Source organism: Branchiostoma belcheri, unplaced genomic scaffold (assembly GCF_001625305.1).
Source record: "Branchiostoma belcheri isolate BF01 breed outbred unplaced genomic scaffold, Haploidv18h27 scaffold18, whole genome shotgun sequence".
NCBI lineage: Eukaryota > Metazoa > Chordata > Leptocardii > Amphioxiformes > Branchiostomatidae > Branchiostoma > Branchiostoma belcheri.
Genome location: NW_017803268.1, coordinates 2,590,910 through 2,607,751, shown reverse-complemented (window position 1 = coordinate 2,607,751; position 16,842 = coordinate 2,590,910). Strand labels below are relative to the sequence as shown.

Genomic DNA, 16,842 nt, shown 5'->3' with positions numbered 1-16,842 from the left:
TTATTCACATTCAGTGATACAATTTAAGATGGCCCTTGCTCTCTTTAGTCCAATGTATGTGCCACAATTGTGGTCAAAACTATCCAGAAACCATGTCCAATGAAAAAGAGCTCATTCTTTTGACATGTCATTATTTTAGAGGTTTGTAGTGAATATCATTCATAACAAATTGCACTTTTGAATTGTTCTCGCAATGACAGGAAAAAATCAGTGCATACACATGTAAATCTGCCAACAAAAATGAGCTGCTCCTTCTTTTTCTAAATCATCATATTGGTGATTTTTAGAGGTTTTTAGAGACTGTCATTTGTAAAACTAAGTTTGCATGCAGCCTAAAGTAACAACTACCCTTACCATTTTGTAATTATGTATGTCTTTTGTCATTGTGTTTTACTCTTGTTTTATGTGTAGAAGTGACAGAGTAGAAGGCGTCATTAAGCAACTATGCTTCTTGCCTGATACTCAACAAATATATGTGAATAAAAAAAAACTACCCTTACCTAGCCCACAGACATGGGAACACAGGCTCCACTTGGACCAGTCAGAGACCTGACAGTCTATGGGACAGGGCACGGCGCAGGGTCGGCTGGTGAAGGGGCGCAGAGCCTCGTCACACAGGTCAGACTCCACCTGCTGTCCATCACTCCTCACACACAGGACCACCGCGTGCTGCAGGCCAGGCCCACACATGGCTGGAACAAGGAGAAGATTATGTCCATAAGGTTACACACAAGGTAGGACATATAGTCAATCAATTACATTATGTACATGTAGAATAATCACTCCTAACACACAGGACCACTGCATGCTAATGATAAACTCACATATATGAATACTGTATCAAATACGACAATTTTGAGAGTATGGAACTTGAAAATTAGGCAAACTTGCAAATACATGTACCCTAGATTTCTTTTTAGTACATGTATAATGTACACTAGTTGACTAAGATATTGTGGCCCTACAATAATCTGATTGCTTCTTGGCTCTCTTTTAAGTTAGATATACTGTAATTCGTGTTTTTGCAGTACTTTAATGTTTGCAACTATTGTGGTCACTTCTGTACCGTGAACTTATCATTAATGTGAAAAAATAATATTATTCGTTGACTTTCTTTTTTCTGCACCTGCCGTCACTGCGAATGTACAGGTCCGCAAACATGTCCATTTTTCTCGAACTACGAACTTTTGCTACCACGAACATGAAGTGATTTATAGTATATCCACAAAGGTTGAGCCACGTTTGGGATTATGTTCTCGCTGCAAAAGCGCCACCTACATCGGCTACAAATAACAGCAAGAAGCAGAACTCCAGTCAGAAACTCTGAGGAAGGTGTCTGATAGACACCGAAACATCAAGCAAGGTAAGAGGCAATATTGGTTTTGTTAAAAAAAAAATCAATATCCTATACTATACCAACCTTCCAGAAGTTGTACACTGACTATCAAACTCTGAGCTTTATTTTATTTTATTTTTATTTTATTTCTGTTTTATTTGTACAAGGTAGAGACCTCAGTGCTATTTAAAACACTGCTTTTCAGGAATGCCCTGTACGTCACAACAAGTTATGCATGAAAACAATGAAACCAACACATTAAACAATACATAAAATTACAAAGCAACCAAGCGTCAAAACAAAATCGTTATCTGTAAATCAGTGTCGTTAAGCCAGGCCAAGGTCAGAGGTCAGCAGTGTTGTTTCAGAACCTTCTTAAACGACAGGTAAGACGTGGCCACTCTAACTGTGGCAGGTAGGCCGTTCCAGGCAGATGCTCCCCTATACGCAAACTTTCTTCGGCCAGATTCCAGTCAGACTTTAAGACATTATGGCAAGAGCACTACTTCGTATACCCCTTACCATCTTTGTGGGGTATGCAGCTTCTCCAGGGTCCTGTTTCCCAGTTGTATGTCAGGCAGGGCTGCCCATTGCACTGTGCCTGCTCAACAAGGTCACTGTCCTGGATGTGCGGGCACTGCTCTTTCTCTGTCTGGCTCGGGTCTAGTTTGAACAATAAAGAAATGATGAATAATAGTACAGTTCTATCTTAAAGAAAACTAGAAAGGTAATACTAACAAAGGAAATGCATCATGTTTACCTTCGCATCAATGTCTTGGATGGCAGTTCAGTACCAAGGACAGTGTCAGAATTGAAACAAGGCATCAAAGTTGTCAATGGCAGTTCAGCACTAAGGACAGTGTTAGAACTGAAACAAGGCATCAATGTTGTGGATGGCAATTCAGCACTAAGGACAGCGTTAGAACTGAAGCCACTGAAACTGATTTTTAAGGTACTTTTTCATACTGCTACTGAGAGAAGTACTTACCCAGGTTGACGATGTATCGTGTCCTGACCATGGTTCCCGGCAAGTCCCCACACGTCTGGGAACAGGGTCCATAATCTGACCAATCAGAGAGCACACAGTCTCCAGGGCAGGGGATGAAACAGCGCTTCTGGGATGGTGGCGGATTGGCCAGCAACTTCTCAACACAGACACCTTCAAAAACATTTAAATGTATGAATCTTTATTGCATGCACATTCCCTGGGGGATAAATGCAGGGATTGATGGAAATACAATGTACTAGAAAGGAATTACAACAATAAAAGCTAAAAAAAACTTTTAAAGTTTAAGATTGCCTCATGTAACTTCTTGACCTCTGACCTCCACTTCAACTTTTGACCTCTATTGAGTTTGACCTTGGAATGGCTAAGACTTTGAATTATGAACAATGACTTTTGTTTGAAACATTAGAGTTTATTTCTCTCTACTGTATGTTGTCCACTTTTGTTGAAGTTGAAAAAAAAATGAAAGAAAAACCCAGCCATTTTGTGATGAAATAAAGACATCACTCTATGTTTGTTATTCATTTTGTATTGTTATTATGGGTTCACCACACCACGAAGTGGTGGTGAACCCATATTGCTTTTTCTGATGTTTCTTCTCCTCCTTCTTCTTCTTCTTCTTCTTCTCCTGCCATTTTTTAAATGGATTCAGCTTCTTCATTTTAGGGCCTAAGGTCCTGAAATTTGGTATGGAGGTACAGTGGGCAAATACCCCTAGGCATTTTTTAAATTTTTGTGATACAGGCTTTTAGAATGGTTTTATTTGAGTTTTTTGGCTGTGTTATAGCAAATGTATTACTGTGTTAGTGTGCCGTGTTTACACGTCTGGGCATGAGTCATCACAATGGAATGCAGGGCATCAACTAATAGGCATGCAGCTTTCCTCTATACTTCTTGCTGATTGGCTGTTGGGATTTAACTTGATTAACACCTGCACAGAGCATTTCCACCTGCACAGAGCATTTCTTGCTGATTGGCTGTTGGGATTTAACTTGATTAACACCTGCACAGAGCATTTCCATACTGACAGTATGTCTTTATTCAAGTGTTTTGGTAGGTATTTCAAGCTTTTCTGCTCCAGCATTGGAATGCGGGGCATGAACGTTTTTTTTTTTTTTTTGAAAATCAACAGTTTGCATTATGCAATTAAAAATCCTAACCAATAAAGTAGGGAATAGCTATCCAACTGTTGTTTTAGTTGTATGTTACTTCATATTATAGTTATATCAATGTAAATCATTGTTTTCCCTTGTGTTTCTCATTCTTTCCCTGCCATGTCGTAAAATGTGGTGAACCCATCGCTGTATTTGCTCCAAAGCAAATATTGGCCTTTCTAGTTTCAACCTGTATTTTGTATGTTTTATGTTCTTGAGCAAAGGATCACATAAGCGCGTAAGCACTTACCATCCAATGCTTGTAAATACCTTCAAGTAGTACATTGTACACAGTATTCCCAACATTTTCTTTTCAATTTTCTAGATTATTTTACACATTGTACAATATGACAAAATATCCTACCATGGTCTGCAGTGACCCCATCATTTCTCCCACAATCCACCTTGCGTGTCTGATACCCCGGTCCACACTTCCCAAACAGAGCCTGACACTTGCCCCACGGCTCAGGCGACCAATCGTAGGTGTAGCAGGGAGGGAGGTTCTTACAACGACGCCGCTTCTTCACGATACCTGGAACAAGGTAAGAACATTGTTTATTTTTATTTGCACATACATACAAGACAAAAACAATACAGAAGTAAATATAGTAATCGAACAAAACAGAATATGAAATAATTAACCTAAACAGAATGGATGTGCTGGAGGAGAAAAAAACCTCAGGGCTTATTCTTGTCCTCCCCCATTTCAAATAAAAGCATAATAATGATGATAATAATAACAACAATAATAAGGGTAAATAAGCAACATTAGGTCCAATCATTTTGATGTCAAAACAAAAAAGCTAGGGTGCAAAATTCGACTGATGTTTGAAGTGTAGTACTTTTTTTTTTAAATTATATTCCACTGTTGTTGTTTCTTTTAGATTTAGAGAACACTGTTCTTTCTCTGTGTATCAAATGCATGTGCAATACAAATTGTTTCAAAAGGCCAGCAAAAACTTTGAGTAAGATCCAGCTATTACAGATGTTGGCATTATGATATTTCTAACTTACACTGGAAAAAAACTCAATACAAAATGCAGGCAAGAAACGTACCATCCTTGCTGTGAGGAGGACATGCCTTCCCACCGTTTGCTGCTACTCGAAGGATCCTCTGAGTCCTGTGTTAACAACAGTCATAAATGTCTAAATTCTTCATGTAAGTCATAAATGTGCTAGCAGAATCACTACATGTCAGTAATTTCTATTTTCAACAAGCTTCAGTATCCATCTCAAGAACTAGAAAATTATAGTAAAAGATTAAACTTTATTCCAACATACAATTTACAGAGATCAAATTACTATGATTACTACCAACACAGATGAACTTTCATGATAACTAGAAAATTACTTTATATCAAAAACCAATGAATGTAAACATACATGTAGAAGACCTTGTAAATCTAAAGAAGTAGAAAGCATTGTACTACATGTAGTTCAAATATTTACACCAACAATGCAACTAGCATCCTTACTCAAAAGTTTTATTCAAATCTATGTCATGCAATGTTTGATAAAAACATATTTGAACAAAATTTACATGTCGACAGCAGGGAAACGTACTTGAATTTCATGGCCGTGTCTCCACACATTTGGCTGCACTCGGACCAGCCGCTGAATTTGCTGAGCATGCAGTCCTCAGGACAGGGTACTGAACAGGACTGCTGGCGGGGGGGTTTGGAGTCTGCGTCACACAGTTCCTCATCTACTGCAGAACCTACATGTATACAGTAAAGGTAACGTAAATGTATCTGTATAGCCGGTATAACCGCCCTTCGGCGTAACACACCAGCTAAGTAAGGTAAACTTTAAGGTATATTCAAGCAGTCACCTCAAGTAATAACATGTATCATTGTCAATGAATACAAATACTGTGTAGATATGTAAAATATTTTGCATTTGGGAATGCATCTATTGCAGCAACACCTGTGCTGTAGTGCAAAGTGAACCAGTCAGAATTGCCTTGAGGAACGTAACAGACGGTCACCATAAAATGAGTCTTTTTATTCAGTGACTTACCAACCCAATTACACTATTCACGAATACAAATGAAAGGTTCAAGACTAGAAAGGCAACATTTGCAAAGCAAATGCATAGTGTTCATCTTCATCTAATCATCACATGGTCTAGCCTAACAAACTATCGCTGTATATATGGTACAATGTAATAGAGTCCAACTTAGGCAACTCTGTCCTGCAACTTCTACATAATGTAATCTAACACCACAGGGTGTCTGCTGCAGCACCAGTTACCATGGTCTGGTCCAGGTCATTGACCATACATGTCTGGAGAAGAAGAAGAAACAGGGCAAAAAACTGTAAAGGTAACATTTGCAAAGAAAATGCATGTTTACCTTCACCTGGTATAACCCAACTGATTATTGCCCTGTTTACTTTAACTTAAAGTCTCAAGATACATTCATATGTTTGGTGAGCAGGCTCTCCAACTCTGTTCTGCTGCATAGGTTACCATGGTGACAGACATCTGATCTAGGTTATTGACTTTATTTGGTTGGGGGAAGAAACTGAGCAGATACAACATGTGACATATGTTTTACTTCTGCAAACTTAAACATAACAAGATGTTTCACATAATATGTAGTACCCACCTGTGTCCTTCCCACAGTAGACGGGCCGTGTCTGTACACCGCTGTGGTCGCTGCAGGACTGGTTGACAGACGTACAGCTGCCCCAGGGTCCCACCTGCCACAGGTACGTGCTGCACGGCACCTGCTGGTTACACACACGTCTCTGCACCAGCTCGTCAGCTGGCAAACACTCCGTGTCATTTCTTGAATAAGCTGTGGATAAAAAGAAACAAGTCTATTGGGTCGTTTCTGGAGTAAGCTGCAGGCAGAAAAAAACAAAACAAGTGTATTGAGACCAAAAGCAATGTAACTTTTCCACTTCAAAATAAACAAGGGTGGAACTTTCGCAGAAATCTTGGTGATGTTTGAAATTTAGTACAGAAGCTGTATACCTTAGACTATATCATTTTTTATCATATTCCACACTTGCTGTTTGTTTGTTTTTTGTAATTTAGAAAACATTGTTCTTTCATGAGTGTATCAAACACAAGTGAACCGGGTTAATTAAGATCAAAAGTCATTCCCCCAAATGAGGATTTTTAGTACTCTCCAAGCAGAGGTTAGACTCCAGCTTATTTTGAACATCACTTTATGTGTTTTTGTCAGAAACAAGTACACTCAAAGCTGACATACAGAAAGTCTGACAAAAATGCCTAAAAAGCTGTTCAAAACAAGCTAGAACTTCTGGTGGGAGAGTAGGATTTTAGAGATCCTATACATTTGTATCAAATTGAGGAGAAATTACAAATTTTTTAGACAAATAATACTTTTCAGATGCTAATGCCATACCTAGAACTTGTCTGATCCGAGTCTGGAATCCTCCTTTAACTCCACATGACACGGAGCAGTGTCCCCAGTCTGACCACTCTGACACCACACAGTCACCCGGGCAGGGAACCTAAAACATTCACAGAGACATTATAAAATACATAGCATCAATGTCTTGGATGGCAGTTCAGCACTAAGGACAGTGTTAGAACTGAAGCCAGGCATCTATGTCTTTGATGGCAGTTCAACACTAAGGACAGTGGTAAAAATGAAGCAAGGCATCAATGTCTTGGATGGTAGTTCAGCACTAAGGACAGTGTTAGAACTGAAGCAAGGCATCAATATTTGGGATGGTAGTTCAGCACTAAGGACAGTGTTAGAACTACACTGGCCCATACTTTGACATTGAATTCTGAGACAAACGTAAATTCGCTCTCTACTTTTAAGCTTTGGCACACTGAAGCCCACACTAAATACACAAGTATAGTGTATGTGTAGGAACTAACTTGCTGCAGTGAAAATACTTATTGATTTTAATCAACAGGAATGCAGAGAGCTAAAATATACAGTCTGCTAAAAGGAAATCTAAAGCTTCTCTCATAAACAAGCTAATAATATACTATCTATAAGTGTATCTTTATGTTTGCAGTTCTAGCAGTGATGAGATCTTACCAAACTCATTAAACCAGAAATACAGTGTGTACATGTGCACTCTCTTATGTTTACATACAGATTTGAATAGACTCAAGGTACATTGTGTAAGAACAGTAAATTAAGACAGCAGAATGTATTGTACCTGCCCAAAACTCAGATTTTTTATGGTTTTCTTTTGATGTTTGGTCAACATTGCATCAGAATTTTGTCAATTGCAGGCCATATCTTTTCACATTTGAAAACTATAAGTGGGGTGTCATCCCAAATGTGTGAATATAACCTTAAACGAGATGTTCTGCTGAAGTGCTATGCACAATGGATTACAGGATTCACTGACTGGTTACCTGGCAGTTATTTTCCCGCGGTGGTTCCTGAATATGTGAGCAGTTTTCCCGCGGAAGTACCTCGTCCAGCGCGCTCTTACAGTACATGACCCTGATCTGGGACCCAGGGCCACACGGCTGGTCCAACCCGAAGTTCAGGAAACACTTGCTCCATCGACCTAGAAGAAGATATGGGTTCAAATCCACCCTTCTGTCAGAATTTCTATCAGAACTACACATGATAACATCATTATGTAAATGACAGTGCTGCATTTGGACAGCAGAACTTGCAGTATAAAAGGACAAAAATAGCAATAGATGTCACAAAAGTGCTGGGTCTCTTATTCCTTGACAAAGACTGGAATTGTTCATTAAAAATTTGGCCAATTTCCTGTGGAAAGTACAGCTATACTTTCTTCATAATGACTTTTACCAACACAGATAAACTTTCAAGATACGGTAAATCATTATTTTTTTGCAGTATTTTTATAATTGCGGTTTTCGCGGTCACTTCTGTACCACAAACTTAAAATTAACGTGAACAAATAATTTTCTTTTTGCGGCACCTGCCGCCACTGCAAACATATAGTTCTGTGAACATGTTGATTTTTCTTAGACAGCAACCTTTTCCTATACCACAAACAATAATGTACAGTAAGATTTCTGACCTGTGTGCCACCAGGAGCACTCCACAGGTTCACACTCCCGAGTCTGCACCTGTCCCTCACACTGTTCACCTCCGTATGCTGCCGGGATCAGGACCTCACGGAAACGTAACCTCAGGCCTCCTGTAGGGGTAACACAGACAGGTGAGTTTCTTATCATGATTCAAAATTTAAGAGCCATGCTTTGTGGTGAATATGAAGTGCATGAGAGCCACTCAAATGGTCAAATGAGTATGTTAATATCACATGACATTCTCATAATCAGGGGGTAATCAATGTCAGTAGTTGACAGTAGTTGAACAATGTCTTTTGATGCTGACAGTAGCACGTTAGCAATTGCCAATGGCATGTCAGTACTGTCAAGACAGTAACTGTCAGTGAGAGATCAGTCAAAATAATTCTCGGGAAGCATCAATACCTGTCAGTTGTATTACAGTTGTGACAGTTAAGCTGCTTTACTGAATTGTGGCTGGAATAAGACTGTCAACAACTGATCAGTCACTGACAGTCACATTTCAGTAGTGTTGGTTTGCTAAGGATTGTCATTGATACAAAATTAGAGGCTTGTCTGTCGACAAATCATCTTCACTATGGTACAGTTGCTTTAGACACAGAGTAGTTTTCCAGTGCTTAAAGTGATGCATTACGTCGGTGAAGGTTAGACATCCAGGTAATTGATATTCATATTATTTGATATTAATTGCATATCAATCAATAGTTTGTGCTTATAAACCTGCCTTTCTGACAAGTCTCCAGCATCACTGACAAAAGGTAGTGGCTACCTGAAATGTTTGACCGTAACTGTTACAATAGACGACATACACATTATTGTAACCATAGACTAGTAGTTATAGTTCTAGCTGTGGCTATAGTATAGTTACCTGTCCCACAGCTCTTGGTGCAGGGTGACTAATAGTTGTAGTTATGGCTGTGGCTGGTGTGTTACGCCGAAAGGCGGTTATACCGGCTATACAGATACAGATACAGATAGTTACCTGTCCCACAGCTCTTGGTGCAGGGTGACCAGTTCTGCCACTCCCCCAGCTCACAGTCCTGTGGACACGGCACACGACAGGCACGGCGTACGGCTGGGCGCGCAGATGTGGTGTTATCTCCTGTACAAAACACACACAAAAACAGTTTAGTAAAAGGCATAGGCACATGTAGTCCAATAGCCTTTTTATGGCCATAGGGGCAGCAGTGGGTTGTTGATCCAATGTGTCTAGCGCAAGGTATTGGAAGGCAGAGTCCATCTCTCTCCTTCCGCTATCTTTTACCTCCCCAACTGAAGTCAGATACACATTTTTTCACTTGGGTAGAGTGAGGGAAGTTGCGTGAAGTACCTTTTTTCAAGGATACAGAGTGTAGCCAGGGATGCTAAGGGAATTGAACCCACAACCTCTTGATCTTGTGTATGCTACCCTGGACATATGCATTATGATGGAAAATATTCTCAAGAACAAAACCTTTATGTAAATGACTGGTATGACTCCTTTTTAGAACACTTTCATCATAGAAAATCATTTTCCTACATACACATCATAAGGAATTATTTCCCTGCATACACAAGGTACAAGTCCTTCTGTTTAATACGATTGATAAAACATTTTCCAGAAAGCTAAAACTGGATCAACCCAGGCTGCTCAAATTTCTTCTGTCTGTCACCATATAAGTGTTTTGTCAGATGCCATGTCAGGCTGGATATGGCCAATGTAAGGCCTTGTTGGGAAGACTGCCAAGCTAGGCTTACCAACATCAGGGACAAACCATGAACTATCATGGGATCCGGAGTTGTTAGCATCTCTTTATACTTACTGGTTGATCCCTGAAGTTTGAAAACATGCAGAATTATTTGTATAACAGACTAAGGTCACACCAATGAAATTAAATGCCTATGACCTGTTTTTATGTTTTTCGCCGTCGCTTCATATTTTCTCTGAAAAAATCTGAGAACCAACAAATTAAATTGGTGTGGCCTAACAATAACCAACCATTTCTACCAATGACTGGAATTTCAATCAAAACCTTGTAAAACATGCAAAAAATGACCTGTATACTTCTATTAATATCTACCTACTAGAAGATCTCTCTTCTCTATTTGCATTTTTTTCAAATTTAAAAATTCCCTTCATATTGGAACCTGCTACAACTCTTGACTGTTAAGTCATTAAGCATAAATTACGATGTACATTTAAGCTGCAAAATGAATGTACTTTGTATGTCTTTCCTTTACACTCCTAGATACCTCTGTTGACCTGATGAGAAACTTCTATGTTTCCTTTCCTAGAATGCCCTTCTGGTCTCTGAGTCAGTGACATATAGAATGGTTTACCCTTTGTGGTAAGTTAGAGTGAAGGGGAGGGTGGCACAGGGAGGAACCAGGGCCAGTTTCAAAGATAAGGCATGAAACCAAAATAAACTCCAGTCCAGGTATGACATTGAAGTAAACCACGGGCCTACAAAAGCAACAGCAGGAAATGGGACACACTGAATCATCAGCTGCCAATAGATGGGCTTGTTTCAGTCCTGATGACAAGTCTGACCAATCAAGTCAAAAATTCTGTTTTACTTTAATTTCTTCAGCAATTTTCAGTTTCTTTAACCTTTGGCACACTGACATAGCCATTTGGCTTTATAAATAATACAACTCTCAATATGGTTATGGGGTTAGGCAGCGGGGAATTGAAAAAGCTGAAGACAAAAATATGTCATGACTTTTAGTTCTGAAAGTAGAGAATCAGGAATGTTTCAAAGCTTCCATGGACCCTGACAGAAGAAATATCTATGGTGAGACTCTGAAGATAAGAAAAATTAGAGTCTTGTTTTCCTGTACTAGTTTTCTTAACCTTCAACCCAAGACTTTGCATGTAGTTGTTTTGTCTACACAAAAGATAAGCACACTGTTGTTATCTCCTGTAGCAATGGCAGAAGAGACTAGGGCTATATATTGACTTTAGATTACAGAAAAGTACAGGGGTAATCATTTTTCACTTTTAGAAAACGTAGTTAAGGATGGAGAGATAAAGCAAGAAGGATCTTAGAGGGATTTGTAAAAAAATATTCTGTGGAAAATATTCTTTTTTTCCTGAGTGAGTTTGATAGTTCATGGAAAGAATGAAGAGCTGTTCTGTTTGAAACATCTGCTTTTTAAAGACCTTTTCCTTTTCCACACACATAAACAAAGAATACTAAGTTTAAGAAGCTATGGGAAAGATACATGTACTGTATCTCTAGCCAAAACACCTTTACACTTAGAACAGGTAGTTTACAAAAACTTAAACAGTTTACTGTATATGAATGTCTTCTACTAATGCCTTGACATCTGTGTTGAGTGTGGCACAGTTGTAGTTGTGAGTGGCACAATCTTGTAAGCCTCAGTAACACTGTTTTCTAATGTTGATAACAGACATGTACCATCTGTTGTTGGTACATTTGGTTATACATATAGTATACCCTGACACACTCACACATACATGCACATGTAACACACACACACACACACACACACACACACACGCATGTAGTCATTTCTCACTAACATTGTAAACACATATCAATACTTTATTTTTGTTGAAACACTTCAATATCACTCTTAAGTTTAATATTCTTTAGTCCAATGAGGTTATGACAGGCTTCAGAAAGGCAGGCTGTAAAGCATCAAGACTTTGTGGTCTCTTAACATAGGCCAAAGCTTCACCATACAGGAACTGGGCAATTACTTTGAAAAGAGTGAGCTGTTGTTACTTCATTGGTTTCAGGATTGTAATCAAATGAAATTGTTCATTTTTTTTTAAGTTAAAAGTGTATAATTAAGACAATCAAACCATACGAACGTTTTTCAAAATCATCAAATTCTTTTTAAAGAATTTGATGATTTTGATGATTTGATGATTTTGATGATTTGATGATTTTGATGATTTTGATGATTTTGAAAAAGGTTTGCTCAGAAGCGGGACTTGTTTTTCAATTTCAAACGAATGGGGATAGTGCTTCTAGATACTTTCTCTGTAAACTTTAAGAAATGGAATGTTCCTACCATATAGAAGAAGATAGAAAACACTTCAGCAGGAAGAGGGACATTTTGGGGTTAAACTAACACCACCTTCCCACCCCTACATGTGCTCATGAAGGCAGAAATATCTCAATGTCACTTTACAAGATTTTAGAGTGATGTAATCATCACTTTGTCCTGAGGGAGGTGGGTGATGGACCATTGGGCCCACTTGGGAGAGCATCAAGCATTTTGAAGATCTTTTGACACCTGTCCATTATAATGAGCAAGCCAAGAAATGAACTTCTTTTCCTGTTGTCCCAGCATTGTTACGAAAATAAATTTTGATTGTCCCACAGTGAGTATGTACTGTCCTAACCTGTTTTTCAGGAAGTATGTATGACATGAACTTTATTGTGCTTACGTTCTGTCTCCCAGGCACGTTATAATTGCAGAGTAGACAAGAAATTTCGGGGGAGGGGGGGTTTCTGGAGCCAAAAGCCGGGACGCATGTCTGATCAACGAAAGAAGGGCTGACGTTCTGATTATTTTCCTTTTGTCCTAAAAATTTCCCAAAGTGTCTTTTTAGTTGTCCCAGCCTAAATTTTACTGGTCAGTGGCCATCGGGACACCATTAATTTCGAGCCCTGATGAGAATAAAGGAAAAGAAATCTCACCTTGCAGACAGAGAGCGTTATTGACAGGCCTGTTGTCCTGGTCGCCCTCTTCAGTGCACCAAACCTGCCGGGTCTGCCAGCCTGCTCCGCAAACCCCTTCTGTCTCCTCATCCAGTAAACACTCTCCCCAGGCCTCAGTGTGCCATCTGAAACAATTGGAAAAATTGTTGCGTATTTTAGTATCATGTACCAAAATGTAGTAGGTAGTTATTTCAATTTAAGGTATTTCTGAACATAATAAGATATTAGTAAGCGTAACATGCTCGCGACTTTAGTACAAACCTCATCATTCAGCTGTGAGGCTGCGAAGGGTTTTTGATGTTCGAGAAATGAATGTTTTCTAAATTAACTTTCAAAGTGGAGGACCAGCACATGCTGCAACGACAAATCAGAGATTTTAGACTTCAGGAAAGTATTTTGGCATTTTGTCACCTTCCACTTCACCCCATTTCCTGTGTCTGACCATTTGAACTCCTGTCATTCTGCCTGTCAATCCTCCCACCACCCATGTGCTGTCAACCTACTCTCAAGTTTACCCCATTTCTTGTGTCTGACCTTTTGACCTGTCATTCTGCCTGACAATCTTCCCCATCCACATGTTGTCAACCTACTTTGTCATGGTAAACAGACACACAAACCAACAGGCCAGATACCCCAAACTATACTTCCTAACCTAGACGTAAAAAATTGTTTGCACAGTTGATAGACCAAATATAGTATCATTTCATGGAGGTAACAATTTTTTTCATATTCATAGTACATGTATCCCCCAATTAAAATAAGTATCTTTCGTTGAATCTTGTCCCAAAGACAGTGACTTTCCCTGATGACCTGGCCATGTTTTCTTTATTACTTAAGTTACCACCTTATCAGGCATCTTTCATCCCCCCTACATCCCTTCTACAAGAGCCCCTCCCTCACTGTCACTCTCCTCTCCTGGATTTGCCACCCTGATACAAAGCATCTGCCTCAGGGACTAACCACTAATCATCACATTGGGTGGTCTGCGTGTATCATAAAATCTAGCAATTATCGTGTCCAGTTAACGAAAAAACTGCTGACACATTACTCTTTCTCTTCAGTATTTATTTATTGAAATTGCAACAGTGCAATACACGCGGAACAGAGGCAGCTGTTGCTGGTGTTGTGTCCTGCACATAGAAACGAATACAGGACAGACAATACTCATTTTCACTTGAGTCTAGTGGGGAAAGTCATGTAAAGTGCCTTTCCCAAGGGCACAAGATCGGTGGCATGTCAGGGCTCTAACCTGGGACCTCTTGATTCCGAGTCGCACACGCTGCCATTGCGCCACACGACCCCTTTCTCTTCAGTATTTTCTAATCATTATAGTCAATCATACATACGTTACGTAAAACTTAATTTCTTCATGGTAAAAATGCCACACTTTCTAGTTCTTCTAAGTGCATCTTTGTCGTATTTCTGTTATAATGTATGATTACACGTTTTAGAAATTGATAACAATTTACAAATTTCTGTCACCTTTCTGCTGGATGGCAAATGAAACTTTTTTTATCATATTAACGCCATTCATTTTATGTTAATTGGTGCATCAGCCACTTTCATTTCATGTTTGTTATACATTTTGTATTTTTTATTTCAACCTGCATTTTGTATAATCTTTTGGTCTTGAGCAAAGGATCTTAAGAGCACACAACGAACCTGCTATCTAATGCTCATAAATCCATGTGAATAGAATAAATAAAATAAAATAAACTTTTTCCTGCCACTTTAAAACAATGTTCATGTTACCTGTAGACTGGACAGGGTGGCAGTGCAGAGACATTACAGTGTGCCTGTTCAGAGAGAGACGGGCAGGGAAGACCTCCGTTCAGGGGCAGCCTCACCACTGTTCTGGTCCTCGTTCGCAGTCCTGAAAAACATCAACAAGTTTTAGTCCGTAAAAATTATGTACATGCCATACAGTTCAACACCTTGTTACACATAAGGAAATTGCTCAAGCAACTGGATAGATTTAAAAAACTGTCAGTATCAGACATTTCAAGTAGCATCAGTGTCAGTGACTTTCAAAATCTACCCAGTTGCTTGAGGCCCGCAAGCCCTTTTCCGTAGAGCGTAATCGGCCATTTTAGTTCTACGTAGAGCGTAGACGGACCGCGCTCTTTGCATTTTGCGTAGAGCGTATTCGCCGTTTTAATTCTACGTAATGCATTGTAGCCACTTGGAATTTATCGTAAAGTGTAATCGAGAGGTTTCCGAATTCAGCGTAGAGTGTTGTCGGGACCCCCCTTGCAGGCCCTCGAGTAACATACTAACAATTTCCTTGTGTATCTTATCACCTGGATGTCTAACATTCATCGGCGAACCCTTTAAATTATGTAATTTTTCCATCATAATCTATCAATTGTACATATACTTTTTGTCTTTGTCTACAATATTTCTATTGTTACACAGGCATTCTTTCTAGTATGTTTACTGAATTCTGACCCTTAGACTAGTACATATAGTTAAAAGTATAGTATAGACTTCTTATACGGTTCAATGTAGATTTAAGAAGAACTAGAAAGACATGAGGATTGTATAGCATAGTTATCTTTGTAAAACAGGTTTAAAGTAAGAACTCACTCAGGAGAAAAGTATCAAAACTAAATTTGTGATCTGCTTCTTCGATCTAGTGACGAATGAAGTGAAACAAACTTTTCTAGCACTTTAGCCAACAGGAAATGAGTGTTTTCAGAGGAGATAACAAACTCCAGATAAGGAACACAGTTACAGTACAGGAAGTTTAGATAGTGAGGGATGGGCAGGTTAGTGTTAAATACTTGTACTTACTTCTTAAATCTAGGACATCTAAGAAACAGGAAGAATTTGACTTTACGAAGGGCCCGCATGCCCTTTTCCTTAGAGCGTAATGGGTCGTTTTAATTCTATGTAGAGCGAAGACGGACCAACGTAGAGCAACGTAGAGCGTAATTGGCGCATTTTGCGTAGAGCGTAATTCGCGTTTAATTCTACTTAAAGTATTGTAGCCACTTGGAATTTATCGTAAAGCATAATCGAGAAGTTTCCGAATTCAGCGTAGAGCGTTGTCGGGACCCCCCCCCCCTAAAAAGAATGTAGCTGGCCAGCCATAGAGGGTCCAGTTTGCCTGCATAGAAAACTGGACCCTCTATGGGGGCCCGCAAGCCTTTTTCCGTAGAGCGTAATCGGCTGTTTTAATTCTACGTAGAGCGTAGACGGACCGCTCAAATATTTTTGCGTAGAGCGTATTCGGCGTTTTAATTCTACGTAATGCGTTGTAGCCACTTGGAATTTACCGTAAAGCATAATCGAGAGGTTTTCGAATTCAGCGTAGAGCATTGTCAGGACCCCCCCTTGCAGGCCCTCCTCTATGGCCAACTCCCCTAGCTAGCTACATTCTTTTAGGGCTACTACTTCTACTATTTATTCAGCCTACAAAAGAGTCTGGTGGAGACTACTTCTAGGACATCTGAGAAACAGGAAGAATTTGACTTTACAGGAAACCCACTAAGTAGTCAGGAAAGACACAAGAAAACATATCTGAGTCATAGTTTTCTGAATTGGTACATGGTAAGAGTACATGTGTGCTTAGGTTACAGTTTCAATCTACTACATGGGGGCACGCAAACCCTTTTCCGTAGAGCGTAATCGGCCGTTTTAAGTCTACGTAGATCGTAG

At 39.4% G+C, this 16,842-nt stretch overlaps 1 protein-coding gene across 1 annotated transcript in view; it reads right to left on the bottom strand.

Moving 5' to 3' along the window:
• Window positions 1-16,842, bottom strand: part of LOC109467453 (thrombospondin type-1 domain-containing protein 7A-like) — a 38,560-nt gene that overhangs the window by 10,472 nt on the left and 11,246 nt on the right. Inside the window, 14 exon segments of the mRNA XM_019765442.1 lie at window positions 501-692; window positions 1,859-1,999; window positions 2,325-2,495; window positions 3,861-4,028; window positions 4,553-4,617; window positions 5,060-5,213; window positions 6,105-6,307; window positions 6,309-6,342; window positions 6,873-6,981; window positions 7,850-8,007; window positions 8,497-8,616; window positions 9,489-9,608; window positions 13,162-13,307; window positions 14,935-15,055. Coding sequence (XP_019621001.1) covers window positions 501-692; window positions 1,859-1,999; window positions 2,325-2,495; window positions 3,861-4,028; window positions 4,553-4,617; window positions 5,060-5,213; window positions 6,105-6,307; window positions 6,309-6,342; window positions 6,873-6,981; window positions 7,850-8,007; window positions 8,497-8,616; window positions 9,489-9,608; window positions 13,162-13,307; window positions 14,935-15,055 — 1,902 coding nt within the window.